The sequence below is a fragment of the Triticum urartu genome, chromosome 1A (assembly GCF_056163025.1).
Source record: "Triticum urartu cultivar PI428250 chromosome 1A, HENAU_Tu73, whole genome shotgun sequence".
Taxonomy (NCBI): domain Eukaryota; kingdom Viridiplantae; phylum Streptophyta; class Magnoliopsida; order Poales; family Poaceae; genus Triticum; species Triticum urartu.
Genome location: NC_141873.1, coordinates 67,318,396 through 67,336,614, shown reverse-complemented (window position 1 = coordinate 67,336,614; position 18,219 = coordinate 67,318,396). Strand labels below are relative to the sequence as shown.

At 40.7% G+C, this 18,219-nt stretch overlaps 1 protein-coding gene and 1 long non-coding RNA gene across 4 annotated transcripts; both read left to right on the top strand.

Annotated features, from left to right (window-relative positions):
- The first annotated feature begins 6,927 nt into the window (after positions 1-6,927).
- On the top strand, positions 6,928-8,817 carry LOC147990061 (F-box protein At5g07610-like). Its single transcript, XM_087522036.1, has 2 exons — positions 6,928-7,191; positions 7,300-8,817. The coding sequence occupies exons 1-2, from the start codon at positions 7,189-7,191 to the stop codon at positions 8,482-8,484; spliced, it is 1,188 nt and encodes a 395-aa protein (XP_087378162.1). The 5' UTR covers positions 6,928-7,188; the 3' UTR covers positions 8,485-8,817.
- A 4,411-nt stretch (positions 8,818-13,228) lies between these two features.
- Positions 13,229-17,446, top strand: LOC147990060 (uncharacterized). 3 transcript variants are annotated; one of them, XR_015602882.1, is made up of 5 exons: positions 13,229-13,497; positions 14,125-14,162; positions 14,276-14,351; positions 15,635-15,807; positions 15,930-17,446. It is a non-coding gene; the product is annotated as an uncharacterized LOC147990060 (long non-coding RNA). The 3 variants fall into 3 exon arrangements; XR_015602869.1 differs by having other exon boundaries at positions 14,125-14,148; positions 15,930-17,445; XR_015602863.1 differs by lacking the exon at positions 14,125-14,162 and having other exon boundaries at positions 15,930-17,444.
- The last annotated feature ends 773 nt before the right edge of the window (positions 17,447-18,219 follow it).

The window sequence follows — 18,219 nt, the reverse complement described above, 5'->3', positions numbered from 1 at the left end:
GTACATGGCGAAGATGAAAAGCCTCGGGGATGAACTAGCTGCTGCCGGTCGTCCCATCTCTGATCCGGAGATGGTGGACTACATCTTGGCCGGGCTGGACCGCGACTACGACTCCGTGGTGGCGGCGATCGGCGCTGTCAAGAACACCATCACCGCTGATGATCTCTTTGCCCAAATCTCTGCCTTTGATCAAAGGATGGAGATGCTAGGTGATTCTTCTTCAGGCGGATTTCACACATCTGCCAACGCGGTCTACAGAGGCCGCGAACAGTCCCGCGGCAGATCCCGTGGGCGAGGAGGACGAGGGCGTGGCCGTGGTGACCGCGGTGACCGCCAACCCCCTTCCTCCAACGGTGGCAACGGCTTCAGAGGGCGTCCTCGACAGCAGCAACAGCAGCACCAGGTGCGTGACCAGCAGCATGATTATCCTGAGTGCCAAGTATGCTACAAGCATCATCCAGGAGGTGCACGGGTCTACTGGTGGCGCTATGAGGAGAACGAGCCAGAAGAAAAGAAGGTACATGCCGCCTCATATGGCGTGGACACAAATTGGTATGCTGACAGTGCAGCAACAAACCACATCACAGGTGAACTTGACAAGTTGACGATGCGGGAGAAGTATAATGGAGGCGATCAAATTCGCACGGCAAGCGGTTCTGGTATGAATATCACACACATTGGTAGTTCAATTGTTGAAAACCCTGTGAAAAATTTACATCTGACAAATGTCTTGCATGTTCCTCAAACATCAAAAAATCTTATTTATGTTCATCGATTCACTCTTGATAACAATGTTCTTATAGAGTTCTATCCTTATTTTTTCTTGGTTAAGGACTTGAGAACAAGGAGAATCATTCTTAGAGGACGGTGCGTGGGAGGCCTCTACCCACTCATATTATCATCATCATCTTCATGGTCCAATAAACAAGCAAATATTGTCACTAAGCTTTCATCCTCAAGGTGGCATAGTCGCTTGGGTCATCCATCTTCAGTCATAGTTAAATATGTTCTTAGCAAAAATAAACTCGCTTATGAGCCTAGTGTTGAGTCAGTTTGTGATTCGTGTCAACAAGCAAAAAGTCATCAATTACCTTACCCTATTTCTACTAGTGTGTCTACTGCCCCACTACAACTTATCTTTTTAGATGTATGGGGGCCAGCTCCTACTTCAGTTGGTAGATTTTCCTATTATGTAAGCTTTATTGATGACTATAGTAAATTTACTTGGATTTATTTACCGAAAAAAAGATTTGATGTATTCTAAGTTTTTATTAGTTTCCAAAATCTTGTTGAACGCAAACTGAACTCCAAGATCATTGCTATGCAAAGTGACTGGGGTGGTGAGTATGAAAAATTGAACTCTTTCTTCCAAAAACTTGGCATATCCCATCATGTCTCTTGTCCTCATGCTCACCAACAAAACGGGTCTGCCGAAAGAAAGCACCGTCACATAGTTGATATGGGACTTGCATTATTAGCAAATGCGTCCATGCCACTCAAATTTTGGGATGAAGCCTTTTTAACTGCCACATATCTTATCAACTTGCTTCCAAGCAAAGTCATCAAATTTGAAACACCCATTACACGACTCCTAGGTGTCACACCTAACTACACATCTCTTCGCATCTTTGGTTGTGCATGTTGGCCCAATCTTCGACCCTACAACACACGTAAACTCGCTTTCCGCTCGAAAAAATATGTCTTCTTAGGTTATAGCCCCATGCATAAAGGGGTCAAATGCCTTGATGTTCCCACTGGTCGGGTCTACATATCCAGAGATGTTGTCTTTGATGAGTCTGTGTTTCCCTTTGCATCTCTTCATCCAAATGCCGGTGCACTTCTCCGTAAAGAAATCCTCCTTCTTCCTCCACATCTTCGGTCTTTTGATCATGGGGGCGACAACAATTGTACTAATCAATGTGATGATGTTTTTGCTGGTACTGGTTCTTCTCTTATGCCTGTGCAGATTTCTGGAGAAAACGGTGCTCAAAATGATCAAAATTTCGAAGATATGGCTCAATTTGATCCAATATTGCATGCTGAGGAAGAGGACGAACCCGGCACAGATAACGAAGGAGATCCGGCGGCGCCTGGCACTCCTGTGCGTGCGCAGGCCTCGGATCGCGCGGGAAGATCGTCATCGGATCGCGCTCCAGCCAGCTCCACTCCAGATTCCAGGGAGGGCCACTCCCGCGCGTCCACGTCGCCTACAGGCGGGACCAGCAGCGGGGCCGGATCCCCCTCGTCACGCGCGCGCGCCCAGGTGCGGTCGGGCAGCGGATCCCCTGCGCCAGGTCGAACGGGTGACACCCGTGTGTCTGCAGGTGCAGCGGCCATACTGATGGCCGCAGGATCTCCTGCGCATATGGCGACAGATTCGCCTGCTGTGTCAGCGTGTGCAGATTCGCCCGGATCCTCTGTGGCAAGCATTCCAGTGGTTCAGCCAGAAATTTCTTCACGAGTTATGACTCGGCTACAGAAAGGTATACGGAACCCTAAAATAAGAAAAGATGGAACTATACCATATGGGATGTTGTGTATTTCAGGAGAACCAACAACATTGAATAGTGCACTTGATGATCCTAAGTGGAAAAGGCGATGGATGAGGAATATTCTGCACTCATGAGGAACAAAACCTGGCATCTTGTACCAAACCAGAAAGGTAAAAATATCATTGACTGTAAATGGGTGTGTAGAATTAAAAAAGGGCAGATGGCTCCATTGACAGGTATAAGGCACGTCTAGTTGCAAAAGGCTTTAAGCAACGTTATGGCATTGACTATGAGGACACATTTAGTCCTGTTGTGAAGCTGCAACTATGAGACTTGTGTTGGCTATTGCTGTGTCCAGAGGATGGAGCCTAAGGCAGCTAGATGTACAGAACGCGTTTTTGCATGGTGTTCTAGAAGAGGAAGTGTTTATGAGACAACCACCTGGGTATGAGAGTAAGAAATTACCACATTATGTTTGCAAGCTTGATAAGGCACTCTATGGTTTAAAGCAAGCACCCAGAGCATGGTATTCCAGACTGAGCTTACAACTGAAATATCTTGGCTTTATTGCTTCCAAGGCTGATACGTCCTTGTTTATTTATAACAAGGCAGGAGTAGTCATTTTTGTGCTCATATATGTGGATAATATCATAGTTGCAAGTTCTTCACAAAATGCTACTAATGCTTTGTTACATGATTTGAGCTCAGAGTTTGCCTTGAAATATGTAAACGAGCTTCTGTCTCGCATGGGAATAAAGAATTGTAAGCCAGTGCCCACACATTTATCTTCCTTAGAAAAGCTTTCTGCATATGAAGGTGAGCCACTTCAAGAGGAGGAGAGCACAAGGTATAGGAGTACTGTGGGAGCGTTGCAATATCTAACTCTCACACGTCCAGATATTTCGTTTGCTGTTAATAAGGTCTGCCAATACCTACATGCACCCACATCTGCACATTGGGCAGCTGTCAAGAGAATTGTGAGATATGTGAAGCATACTATGGGAATAGGACTTCATTTCAAACGGTCTAATTCCTCTCTTATTAGTGCATTCTCTGATGCTGACTAGGCAGGCTGCAGTGATGATAGAAGATCAACTGGAGGTTTTGCAGTATTCTTTGGATCTAATCTTATTTCCTGGAGTGCTAGAAAGCAAGCCACTGTGTCACGTTCAAGCACAGAAGCAGAATACAAGTCCTTGGCAAATGCAACTGCTGAAATTATCTGGGTTGAGTCACTTCTTAATGAGTTGGGGGTGAAGAAAAATCATATCTCGTGCTTATGGTGTGATAATTTGGGAGCAACGTATTTGTCTACAAATCCAGTGTTTCATGCGAGGACAAAACACATAGAGATTGACTTTCACTTTGTGCGAGAAAGAGTTGCCGCAAAGAAACTTGAGATACCATTTATTCCCTCCAAGGACCAAGTAGCAGATGGCTTCACAAAGGCACTTTCAGCAAGACCATTTGAAGAGTTCAAGAATAATCTTAATTTAGGATAGTTGAGATTAAGGAAGGGTGTTAGAGAAAACGTGTATAATCTCAACCGACTTTCCCCCTCTCATATCCTTCTCCAACTCTTGTAACTCTTTCCTTGTATGCCAAAGCAGGCTTGCCCCGATCTCAATATATACGACCCGCTCCTCATCGAGGGAGTTAAGGGATCGCTCATTATCTTTCAGAGCTAACTTGGTTATTGCTCCTGTGTTGCTATTCGAAATTGGAATGAACTACCTGCTTTATGTACTTGCCTCTTCACAGAAATGGTTTGTCAGGACAGTAGATCCACATGTTGGGTTTCCATAGTATTACCGAAAAAGGCTTTCGCCCCGCTTTTTAAATAAAGCAAAGTTTCCATAGTATTTAAGCCAACATTCTAGGATGATCATTGGAAAAAGGCATGTCTCCTATGCTTATCCTTGTAACTTAAATTTGGATCTTCTATTTGCAGCTGTGGAATGTGTAAGCATCTTGTTTACAGACCTAGTAAATTATGACCTGTCTGCTATTCATATGATGTGAACTTGATTTTCTTTGCCTCTCGATACACTTTGGATAAAGACAAGTTCATGTCTTCCTTAGGTAACGAGCACGAGCTCAGTTTGCCACCATTGTTTGGAACCTTCCCGTGGTAACTTTTGTTCCGTCAGCCCTCTGTTTCTTTGTATTACTCTTGTTCAAGATGAAATTTTTGGACACCCTGGAGTGTAAAGAAAAAAAGATATGTTATAAATGAGCTTTAATTTTTATGAATTGGTAAATAACCTCCCATCTAAAATAGTAAATGAAAACATTATGATCAATTAACCTTAGCTGAACATACTGCAGTGCCGAGTGAAAACTACATCCCTTTGTCACTGATCATCGATCAAACCTTGCCGTGGAGAAAAATCTAATCAAACAACCAATATTACTGAATCTTTGGTGACTATCACTTGAAGAAATCGCGGTAAAATCCCCGCGTCACTGCTCAAATTCAATTTGCTAAAAACGCCAGAAAAATTAAGCTACATATGTTTGACAGTCTCCTTATACATTCGTTTTGGTTCCAAGCTTGTATCTTGTTGGTCGAGACCACCGATGCAGCAAGATTAAAATAGTGAAGATGCCTTTGCCTAGCCATGTTTCTCTAAGACAAATGTGGGTCGGACTGTCAGGTCCTTTTATTTTTGTGATGGTGCCCAACTCCTAACAACAGCTAGAAGTTGCAGTTGGTTGCAAGAATAAAGCGCTATGCATCATTTGGTGCGAGCAAGTCGTATTCAATTCAGTCTTATTTCAAAAAAGAAAATTTTACTCTTCAGTTGTGAGGAAAAAGAACAATTCAACAAAGTCAATGGAATGATGTACTGACCCAGGACACTGTACCAGGTAAGAATTCTTTGGTTGGTCCCTTCTCGCGGACCGTGAATTCTTTCGAATTCAAAAGGGCATTGACAGCCTAAGGACTCCAGATTTTCTGTTTTTGGCCTTTTGCTACCGAGCAGCTACTCCATAAGAAAACAGTGCGAACCTCCATGGTGAAAAAGGGAACAGGTATGCATCAACATATACATTCAGAGTTTTCCACTCCAATCTTAGCATTCAGGCTTTGTTAGATCTTCCTTTTTCTAAAAAGAAGATTTCGTTTGACTTGAAGCAAAAATGTACTACCTCTATTCTTAAATGTAAGACGGCGCACTATTTATTTAAGAGAAAAGTATACCTTTTGTCCCTCAACTCTTGTGAAGTCTAGATTTGGTCCCTCAATTTCAAAACCGGACAACTTGCACCTCTAACTACCGAAACCGGACAAGGTTCGTCCCCGGACTCGGTTTTGACCGGTTTTGGTGTTGACTCACCCCGGTTTTGACCCGTGCTCACTCATATTCCTGTAATTTTTTTATATCCGTGAACTTTTTGAAATCCACATACACTTTTCAACTCCGCATAGTTTTTTCAAGGTCACATATTTTTTTCAAAAATAAACATACTTTTTTCAAATCAGCAAACTATTCTAAAATTCACATACTTTTTTCAAATCCGTGATTTTTTAACATTTACGTACCTTTTCCAAATCCCCGTATTTTTCCCAAGTTTGTGTAATTTTATCAAATCCAAGTATTTTTCAAAGCCATGAACTTTTTTTGAAATTCGCATACTTATTTCAAATCCACATGCTTTTCAAAGTCCGCATTTTTTTCAAATCCGTGTTCCATTTATAATCCATGAACTTTGTTTGAAATTCACATACTTGTTTCAAGATGAAACAATTTCTGAAATCCACATATTTTTGCATAAAAGAAGTCCATATCCGCGTACTTTTTTCAAGTTCGCATAAAATTTTCAAATTCATGAACTCTTTCAATAAAATGTACTCAAATTTGAAAGTGTACATCAATTTTAAAAAATTAAATGAACTTAAAAAACTAAATGAACTTTAAAAAAAATACGCATATTTGAAAAAGTACATGAACTTGTAAAAAGTACGCAGATTTAAAAAAAGTACAAAAATTTTAAAAAGGTTCACGTATTTGAAAAAATAACCGAATTTGAAAACATCACGTGGACTTGGAAAAGGTATCCAAATTTGAGTCGGAACGGTCAAAACCGGGGTGGGACAGTATCAAAACCGGTCAAAACCGTTACCAGGGATGAATCTTGTCCGGTTTTAGAAATTAAGGGTGCAAGTTGTCCGGTTTTGGAGTTGAGGGACCAAATCTAGACTCCGTCAAGAATTGAGGGACGAAAAATATACTTTTCTCTTTATTTAAAAGAGTTGACCCTCAAAATAGTTTATTTCCTACTCCACCAAGGCATCTCATCATATTGATGCTCTTGATCATCTCCATTATTGCCCCCAGTTTTATTTGTTAGGTCACCTGTCATACGTTTCAGTTAAGTAATGAACTTCTTTCGAAGCCTAGACCTACAAACTACATTTGTTTTTCCAGCATAGCGTGCATATGCACGTCATCATATTGGTGCTCAAATCGTGCATAGGAAGGCACAGGTATCCCTCAAATAGTGATGCACGGAAGTGCCATGGGCCATCAATGCGAGCAAGAAGCATTCAACTGGTCGGGTTGACCTTCTTGTCGAGCATAGGCGTCTTCTTCGCTCGCTCCAAGTGATTTCTTCTTCCCTGCTGGTCGTGGCCTCTGTTCCAGTTGCTCTACCATCCAGTTGGGAGGTCCTCACCACCACTCTTCTGCAAATGGTATGCAAACTTGTTTACGATAAGCAAAATAGCATCCTCGATCTCAGACCTAGCTCCTTTCTTCTTGGTCACTCGTATATCATACTCTTCTCCATTTGCATTTCTCAGAACTTCTTGCTCGGGATGGTTAAGGGGAGAAGGTCCAAGAGACGGAGGTGCTCGGCGTCGGCGGCCAACCTCACTGATGACCTCGTCGTTGAGATCCTCTCTCGCCTCCCTGCCAGATCAGTCTGCCGCTTCAAGTGCGTGTCCACGACATGGCGGGACCTCATCTCGCACCCTGTTCACCGTATGAAGCTTCCCCAGACCCTGGCCGGCTTCTTCACAAAGCACGATAGTGAAACTGTATTGTGGTCAGTCCCCCATTTCACCAATGTCTCTGGCACAGGCCTCCCGTTTGTCTCCCCTTCACTTGACTTCCTGCCAGTCCACAAACGCATTTTTCTCTTGGACAGCTGCAACGGCCTTCTCCTCTGCAGCTGTTGTGCTGCCGGGGAATTGGATATGATATATTACCATCAGTTTGTGTGTAATCCTACCACAAAGGAGTGGGTTGCACTACCGGACCACAACCAGGCTGAAAAATGGCGGTGTTCATGTCTGGGTTTTAATCCAACCATGGCACCCCACTTCTACGTGTTTGAGTTCTTCAAAGACTTTGGGCCCCTAGCCCCCTCGGTCGTTGGAGTGGAAGTATATTCATCTGAAACAGGAGAACGGGTTCGTAAAGAGCATGAACTGGATAATGATTTTAGCCTTCCCGATAGGTTGCCAGGTGTCTTTTTCAACGACTGTCTGCATTATCTCACCCACAAGCCTTCTATAGTTGTGGTGGACACCGAGGGGGAAGTTTGCCGAAACATACCTGTCCCTGTCCCTGGTGAGCAGTGGTTTGGTTTCATTCAGCTGTCCCAGGGACGTTTGCATTACGCCAATTTTGAGGCAGACCATGAAGACGAGGTGGTTCGACTGGTGGTTTATGTTCTTGAGGACTATGACAAGCAAGAATGGACATTGAAGCATACTGCTGAAGCCTCACATGTAGTTGGATCACATGGTTTATATGAACCTGGATGGGTAAGTTATATTAATCTTGCAGAAAAGTTTGAGTGGGTTGCAATTCATCCAGACTGTAACATGATCTTTTACACTGTTGAGTGGGATAAAACATTGATGTCCTATGATATAGATCGTCGGCAAGTCCAAGAGATCTGCACTCTTGGAGAGGACACTCGGGAGACATATCTTCCATATGTGTCATTGTTCTCAGAGTTACAAACTTTGCACACATGACACATAGGTTATTGGTGCCTTTATACCAAGTGGATCCTCAACAGGAGTCAATTCTTCTTGCCATTTAGCAGTGGGCTTTGCATGCCTACCTGCTTTTGTTTTTGGAGCAAAGTTGGTTTATTCTAGACCTAACTTGGCTAATGCTCCTACGTTGTTATTCGAAATTTGTATGAGCGTTCTGCTCTGTGTTCTTGCCTCTTCACACAGATGGTCCATACATGTTGGGTTTCCATAGTATTTAAGCAAACATTCTAGGATCATCATCATGATTGGAAAAAGGCATGTCTCCTGTGCATATCATTGTAACTTTAAATTTGGGTCTTTTATTTGCAGTTGTGGGATGTATAAACATCTTGTTGACAGGCCTAGTAAAAGTATTACTACTTATTTGCTATTCATATGATGTGAGGTTGATTTTGTTTACTTTTTCATACCCTTTGGAGTTTGGATGAAAATAAGTCCATGTCTTCTTGAGGTTAACAACCACGAGTTACGTCTCCCGCCATTCTTTAGAACCTTCCCGAGGGCTGAGGTTACTTCTCTTCCGTCAGCCCTCTGTTTCTTTTTAGTACGTATGTGGGCTCTCTTGTTCAAGATGGAATTATTTGGACACCTCAGAGTGCAGAGGAAAAAAAGTTGTAAACGAGCTTTAATTTCTATGAATTGATAATAACTTCCTATCGAAAATAGTAGATGAACATCATGATGAATTAACCTTGGCGGAAGATAGTGCAGTGCTGAGTAAACACTGCATACCTTTGTTAGTGATCATTGATCAAACCTTGTGTTGGAGAACAATCTGACCAAACAAGCAATTTTACTGAATCTTTGGAAACTGTTATTTAAAGAACCCTTATCAAGGAACGCTTTGTAGACTATTTCATTTGATTAACATTTAAAGAAAGAAACATCGGGCAGGAGGGAAAGTTAATGTGTGTGAAGAAACCGTTTTTAGACCGTATCGTTTGATCGTCAGTGGGAAGTATATATTCAATTGAAGCAGCACATGATATACACACAGAAAAGTGTGAATGATGTCAGAAAGAAAGTTGGCATGTTGCTTATAGAGTTAACTAACTTGGATATTGGACATGAGTAATTGAAGGCTGCTTGCCTGTCCTTTGGCCAAAAAAAAAAGAAGGCTCCTTGCCTATCAATCTGAATTCGGTTCCCAGTGTCGCTATGAAGTGCCTCTTTAGCAAAGTGTACTGCTTTTGTTACAAGCTTTTCCAATCCCACACCAAAAAGTTGGGCAGAACTAAGTTATTATCCGGGTGAAGAATTTTGGAGTGAAGAACATGACGGATTGTGAAGAATCCAGAAACAAATGTACTTACAAGTGCTACCTACTTATCTAATGGTAACTCAAAATTTTCAAGTAGCAACCAGTTCAACGGGGTATTTGTTTTGTAGAACAAAATGAAGTCCCCATTGTTCAAACATAGGAAAGGAGTTTATGTGGAATTACATTGTTTCATTACTATCATTGTGCAGTTCACTTGGTTGATAAATAAATTGTACTGTCAGTTTTAAAATCTATGCTATGTGCAAGATATTTATTTTGCTTTTGAAACAAAAAATATTTTGAGCTTTCGAGTCAACAAGGGTCAATATATGAATGGTTGGACCAGTCGCAACGTGCAAATGATGTTCGAATTCATTCAAACCAGGCATGATTGCCTACCACGGGCACACACCCTTGGTGGCAAAATTTGTGGTCACTCCTCACATGTCCAGCAAAAACCATGTTAGACAAAGGATGTTTGGGTAGGTCAGAAGAGTCAGTTTGTGAGCACCAGTTTTTTCACATCCGTCAAATGGCCCTAATTTTTTTTCTATCACCTTGTATCACTAATTCATGTCACTATGTCAAGTTGTTTTATTTTTTGCCAAGTTCTATATTTTATGGAGTTTACTCGGTGAAAATGGTCGATAAATGGCCAAACATGACACAATGTGCAAGTGGTGTCCGAATTCATTCAAACCAGGCATGGTTGCCTACTATGGGCACACACCCTTGGTGAAAAAATTCAGGGTCATTCCTCACATGCACAACAAAAACCATGTATGACAGAGGGTGTTTGGGTAGCCAGAAGGGTCCATTTGTGAACACCTGGTATTTTGCATGCGTTAAATGGGCACTATTTTTTCATCACCTTTTATCACCAATTCATGACATCATATCAGGTTGTTTTCGTTTTCGACAAGTTTTCTATTTTCTGATGTTTTCTCGATGAAAAAAGGCCAATAAATGACAGGACGTGTTGCAACGTGCAAATGGTGCACGAATTCATTCAAATCAGACATGTATTCCTACCATGGGCATGCACCCTTGGTGGCAATTCTCACATGTACAAAACAACCATGTTAGATACCTCGTTTTTCGACATCCGTCAAATACACTGTTTTTTCCATTACCTTGTATCACCATTTCATGCCACCATGCCAACTGGTACTTTCATAGGACATGTTTTTGATATTTTTGAATTATTTCAATGAATAACGGCCTATATAATGGTCATGCATGTCGCAACGCGCCCATAGTGTCATAAGTCATTCGAATCAGGCATGAATGCCTATTATGTCCATGAAAGCGCTACTGCAAAAAGTTGGGCTCATTTATCCATAGTGCAAAAGAACACCAGTTAAGAGTAGGATGCGGGACTAGCCCAGACGGCTACATCCGTGAGCACGTAATTTTCTTAAATTCAATGCTTATTTTATTTCAAATATGATATTTCCATAATTATGAATCAACATGGACATATTTTTATGTTCTAACCATTTATTTTTTTAATTTATCAACCATTTTGGAATTACAAATTATTTATGAAAAATGATAAAAACTTTAACAATTTTATGAAAATTGCTAGACAATTCCCAACAATTCCTGAAAATTGTGAATGAAAAAATAACTAAGCTGAAGAAAGGAAAAAAGGAAAAAAAAATACTCCCTTCGTCTCATAATGTAAGACGTTTTTACAAACTAGTATAGCTTGCAAAAACGTTTTATATTATAAGACGAAGGGAGTAGATAAGAAAAAAATGCGGCAGCCATGCCCCAACACGCTGTCGGGGCCTGTTGGTTCAGCCCAAGCATGCCGCGTCGTTGTGTACAAGAAGAGGAAAAACGGACTCCAGACACAAGTGGTAACATGTCCCCGAAATCACTAAGGGCATGTATAATGGTGCTATTTTAGGAGTGTCACGTAGGATAAATAATGAAATAGAGGAGAGAGAACTCATAAGAGAAGGCTTGTCTTCTCTTATTTAAGATAAGACAAGAGATGATCTCTTAGCACAATATGTCTCACCATGTTTTTAGGAATTGCTAGTTATTGAAAACCATAACTCCTGCGAAAAAAATAGAGTACGCATTTTGTTTTTGTTTTCGAGAGACACGGCCGTGACTCTCGCGAAAATAAAAACGTGTCTCTCACAGAAGCAAAACCGTGACTCGTGACAAAAAAAAGGAAACGCATTTTTTCGCGAGAGTGCGCCAAGTGACGTTGGTCGTTGCGAGACTCCCGAAAAAGCGCTCGTTAACTAGTTGCTCTCGTGAGACATATAGCTGCCCCGCCTGAAGTGAGCGCCAGGATAGGCCGGCCCAACGCCTGGAAGGCTACTGGCCTCAGAAGTGCTCGTGGTTTTACATTTTTTTGCTTCCATTATTTCCTTTATTTGTTTACTTTTGTTAATGTTTGCAAGTATTATGAATATATATTAGAAAAACACTTTACATGAGTTTTTGGAAATATTAATCATGAATTCCAAAAAAGTTATATTTATATAGAAAAACTGTACAATGTGTGTGAAAAAATAGGCCTAAATAGCAATTATAAGTTTTCCTCTTAAAAAAAGGATAAGCATGCATTTCAAAACTATTAATTTTGCATAGAAAAAAATGTTTCTGATGTATATGAAAAATGTTTAAAAAATGCAAAAAAAAGTAGACATTAGAAGATATAAGTTGTAAAAAATGTTAATCGTGTATTTGGACCATTTTGAATGTGTATATATAAAATGTTCCTGATGTTTACAAAAAATGTAGAATGTTTATGAAAAAAAAGTAAATGTCAAAATATATGTTTAAAAAAATGTTAATCAAGTATTTCCAAAAAAGTTTAAATTTTATATAAAAACTGTTCCTTGTGTATACAAGAAAATGTACAATATGTACGAAAAAGGTAGACATCAAAAATATAAATTTCCGAAAAAAATAATATGTACTTATAAAATGATAAACGTCTATATAAAAAATGTTTCTAATGTATACAAAAAATGTTCTCCCTTCGATTCATTACTTGTCCCTCAAATAGATGTACCTATTAGTGATGTACTTCTAGATATATCCATTTGAGAAGCAAGTAATATGTATCGAAAGGAGTGCAAAGAAAACCATAAAAACAACAAAAAAACACAACGAAATAGACAAAACAAAGAAAAGCCAGTAAACACTGAGAAAGAAAATAACGAACTAAAACCATAAAAATCATGAAATAAAATGACAAAGAACGATGAAAATACAGAAAACCAAAGGTAACAGGTGGAGAGAAAAGACCAAAAGAAGAAAGAAAAAAGTCCGGAGCAAACACTATGTCGAGCGAGTGAGCGATCAACCTCAATAATGGGCTGGCCCTATATGCGCGCTGCTTTTAGGCGAGACAGATGCCATACTTTTTTTAGGGTAGACAGATGCCATATTTGATATATGCGAGATATAGTGCATAATTGGTTCGATGCAGGCCCGGCACACAGCCCAAACGGGAGGTCGGCAGGCGGCAAGACACACAGCCCTCTGATGACGCATAGATTAGATCGTGCCCCGCGGCAGTTGCCCATCGCCGGCCACGCCGAGAAGCCGAACCGCAAGGGCTGATTCAATGATGTTTGCCGGCGTCAGCAGACGACAGGCCCCATGATTGTTCCGGAAGTACGTCGGCCACGCAGCCGCCGAGACATTAGACATCCCTAGTCCGCGCATCTTGCCTTCATCCTCCTTCAGTATCTGTGGTAATGCATCTCTCTTATTTCCCCTTTCTGAATAAAGGAACCCATCTCCAAGGTGCTTCTCGAGACTGTTGCTTCTTGTATTAGCGATCTAGTTGGATGGTACATTGAAACGACAAAGGAGGATTTCTTAAGTATTGTGATTGTTAGGGTTCAGTTTTGGCATTGATTGTGTGTAACTGCTCACAACTTTGGAGATATGATTGCATAACTTTACATTCTGTAGACATTGCCAAGGATCTCTTGATTCTGAATAATGCCCAGAATCAGACGAACTATATGTATATGATTTATCAGTCTCCCAATTAGTCCAGAAATTTTCACATTGTGTTCTGCAATGACCTCGTTTGTGGGCCACTATATAGGAGATTTACATCAATGGAATTTTTAGAGGCCCAAGTGTATTACTAATTGATTTGAACTTCTATGTATATCAGTATATGGCTACTATTTTATGGCTGTGAGCCTGTGACACCACGTCATTGGAAGTTTTAGAGGCCCATGTAAATTGCTAATTGATTTGAACTTCTATGTATATAGAGTACATATTATTTTGGTAGCCAAGAATTAGCTTATATAAATCTTCATTCTTGTACTCAAGTTCATGGTTGTGACACTATGCATTTTCAGGCATTTCAACCGGATGCAATTCCAGTATGTGCACTCATGTGGGAAAAAATTTAGTTATGCACTCTCAAGTTTCATATTTCCTAGTATACATTGCATGATTTTGCTTACCCTCTCTATATGGATCTTTTTTTATACTTTTGATTTTTTTCAGGATAGATTATTGGTGGATAGATCAACTCTTGCACACCTAATATATGAAGTTTTACTTGTGTCCGGCTTCACAAGAGGTGTGTGAAAATTTATCTTTCATCTCAACATCGCCGCTACATATTCCTTTCAGTGAGTAACTTAAGTTTCTCGACAAATTAATTATCATATACTACATAGTTTTTTTATCTTATACATAGTTGTTAAATGCAATTTAAGCATGCTTATTATTATTTTGATGGTGTACAAACACGTGGTTACCATTTTTAGAAAAGGGCCCCGGGTTCTAGTTTCGCCCCGGGCCCCCGAAATCTCAGGACCGGCCCTGGTTTGATGCCAAAAGTTGGCATGCCAATATTTAGCAAATGCCAAATGTTGGCTAGAGATTGGTTGAATACCAATTTTCTTGTCAATCTCACAAAAGGTTGTCAAATTTTGATAACTTTTGATTTTGCTAAATGCTAGTTTGCCAAATATTAACAATGTCGAATGTAGGCATCAAACCAGTTATGATCAGCATTCGCGGTCGTAGACTCTTTCGTGGTGGTGGATCCTACTCCACGTGTAGGCCGGGGCGCGTAAAGTAATTGCTTTTTTGAAGTGAGTCAAGCAATTATGCAACCCCCTCCCTCGTAATGGTCTGCATACTCTGGGTTTTCTTCTAGAATTTTTCAGTTTGTATGGTCTTAACTGTTTTGTTTTTGTTTTTCAGTTTTCTTTCCGGGGTTTTCCTTTCGCTTTTCAATTTTTTCTATTATTTCCATTTTCTGTTTTTCCGTTTCTTGTTCATATTTTTTAAATTTAAAACATATGTGGACATTTAAAAAAATTAATATTTAAAAAAATCATGATTCTTTAATATTTGGTAAAATATTTGAAATTGATAAATATTTTTTCAAATTCATGAAAAAAAATTAATTGTGAATCAGTTTAAGTTCACGAACATCTTTGTAGGTTCGTGAATTTTTTTAAAATGTCAGAACATTTTTTATTCTTGAACATTTTTAAATTTTTATAACATGTTTATAATTCAAGAATATTTCCAAATTCTAGAACATATTTAAACTTCACAAACGTTTTGAAACTTGAATAGTCACTCAACAAAAGAAACAAGCAGAACGGGAAAGAAAGTGGGGCAACCAATTAACCGTCGCTACAAAAAATCATGGAACGTGTTTTGTCATCATCCCACACCCTATGCGCCAGACAAGCGGACCTGTTAGTCGTTAGTGGTTTATTTCGGCTTTTTGTACCGATTTTCTTTGTATTTTATTTAATTAAAAGAAACATTTTTTTAGAAAATGACCTTTTTTATCATATGAACATTTAAAAATATTACAACATTACTTTGCATCTACTCCAGGGCTTCCGGCATGATGAAGCCCAACACAACCCCCTATTGACTAAGATGCAATGATCCTGCGCATCTCTGATTAATGGTGAAGTGAGCAATGAGTGTCACCCCGAATGATGGAGCATGTTGGATTGTCTCCCTCGTCGAAACGATGGCCATCCCTGCTCCATCAAGATTTTGAGGTGAGTAATCGTGAGATGACTACAGTCATATTCCTAATTTAAATTCAGGCGCCCCTCTTAGATTCGTAGCTCATTGATTCACCCCGAAGCCGAAGGTGACATACTTGTGGATTCCTTACCAGGTTCTCCCTCTCCTGGATCTCCAAGTTGGTTACTCATGAAATTATTCGCAGTTCGACCTCATGTGTGCGCCAACGCGATGTTGCTCACAACAATTGTCCCAAACTTGGCGGCTTGGCCGACTCCAAAGGTCCATAGATCTGATGTGACGTCCCCATGGTCGACACCAGTTGTCCAAGGATTTTTCGCAGACCGACAACAAGTGTAGGGATTTGTAGTCGGGGAAACCATGCAAGGTTACAGTGGATCTAGAACACATAAAAGGAGACACATGATATACCCATGTTCTGCTACCCGGTGTGGGTAAAATCCCAAATTGCTACAGTAACATCCCGGGAGCAATCCCTTAAATATTTCTTTCTAAAATAATGTTTGTGCATCTCATCAGCATGGCTCATCATCATTTCGTATTAATCGGTTAATTTATATGAATATCCTGTTTTGTCAAATGGGTAATAAGTAAACTCCCTTCTCCCTTTTGATCTTCTGCATCGAGAATCATCCCCAAACCTCGGAAACATTCTTTTTGTGACATCCGTTTAGCACAACCCTAGCTAGCACTCGAAATTCAAACCACCCATTTAAGTGAAAGGAGATATTTTCGAGTCTGTTAGTTAAAATAAGTCTGAATGGGTGGAATCTTTGTGTGTGGCCTTGTTATAATATAGATAGGCCACATGTAAAATCTCCTCCAAATCGGAGTTCGTTTGATGCTGAAATGGATAAATATGAGGGCATTGATAGTCAGTTAAATATTAAATGGATTTACAAATAAAACTTGCTGATGGCCCTTCCCTCTCTCTCAAGCCAGCCAATCTAATTCCCCCAAAGCCAAGCCCAAACAATCCCTACCTATATAAGGCAAGTCCGCTTCTTTAGAATAAAGCCAAACCCTAACGAGAGGGAGACAAGCCGGCCCCCTCCCAATTCTACTCCATAGTCGCCCCTTGGCCTCCTCATCCCACCTCAGGATCCGTGCACAACCATCCATCCAGCCGGTTGCGATTCAGGAAGCAGGTTTGTTGATGGACGACGTTAGGTGGTTATCCCACAATGGTAGACTGGCAGGGATACCAACAGCTTTAATTTTGTTTAAGCCTTCTGATGGCAATTTGTGTTATTTACATTTGCTTCCATTGTAGGAGTTGTATTTTGTCGAAAGACCCTTGCTGTATTCAATCATTAAATTTGACTCTTCGAAGTTGTTTTATATGTATATGTTGGAAATATGCCCTAGAGGCAATAATAAATTGGTTATTATTATATTTCCTTGTTCATGATAATCGTTTATTATCCATGCTAGAATTGTATTGATAGGAAACTCAGATACATGTGTGGATACATAGACAACACCATGTCCCTAGTAAGCCTCTAGTTGACTAGCTCGTTGATCAATAGATGGTTACGGTTTCCTGACCATGGACATTGGATGTCGTTGATAACGGGATCACATCATTAGGAGAATGATGTGATGGACAAGAACCAATCCTAAGCCTAGCACAAGATCGTGTAGTTCGTTTGCTAAAGCTTTTCTAATGTCAAGTATCATTTCCTTAGACCATGAGATTGTGCAACTCCCGGATACCGTAGGAGTGCTTTGGGTGTGCCAAACGTCACAACATAACTGGGTGGCTATAAAGGTGCACTACGGGTATCTCCGAAAGTGTCTGTTGGGTTGGCACGAATCAAGACTAGGATTTGTCACTCCGTGTAAACGGAGAGGTATCTCTGGGCCCACTCGGTAGGACATCATCATAATGTGCACAATGTGATCAAGGAGTTGATCACGGGATGATGTGTTACGGAACGAGTAAAGAGACTTGCTGGTAACGAGATTGAACAAGGTATCGGGATATCGACGATCGAATCTCGGGCAAGTACTATACCGCTAGACAAAGGGAATTGTATACATGATTGATTGAATCCTTGACATCGTGGTTCATCCGATGAGATCATCGTGGAGCATGTGGGAGCCAACATGGGTATCCAGATCCCGCTGTTGGTTATTGACCGGAGAGTTGTCCCGGCCATGTCTGCATGACTCCCGAACCCGTAGGGTCTACACACTTAAGGTTCGATGACGCTAGGGTTATAGGGAAAGTATGTACGCGGTTACCGAATGTTGTTCAGAGTTTCGGATGAGATCCCGGACGTCACGAGGAGTTCCGGAATGGTCCAGAGGTAAAGATTGATATATAGAAAGTATGGTTTTGGCCACCGGAAGTGTTCCGGACATCACCGGTAGTGTACCGGGACCACCTGAGGGGTCCGGGGGTCCACCAGGTGGGGCCA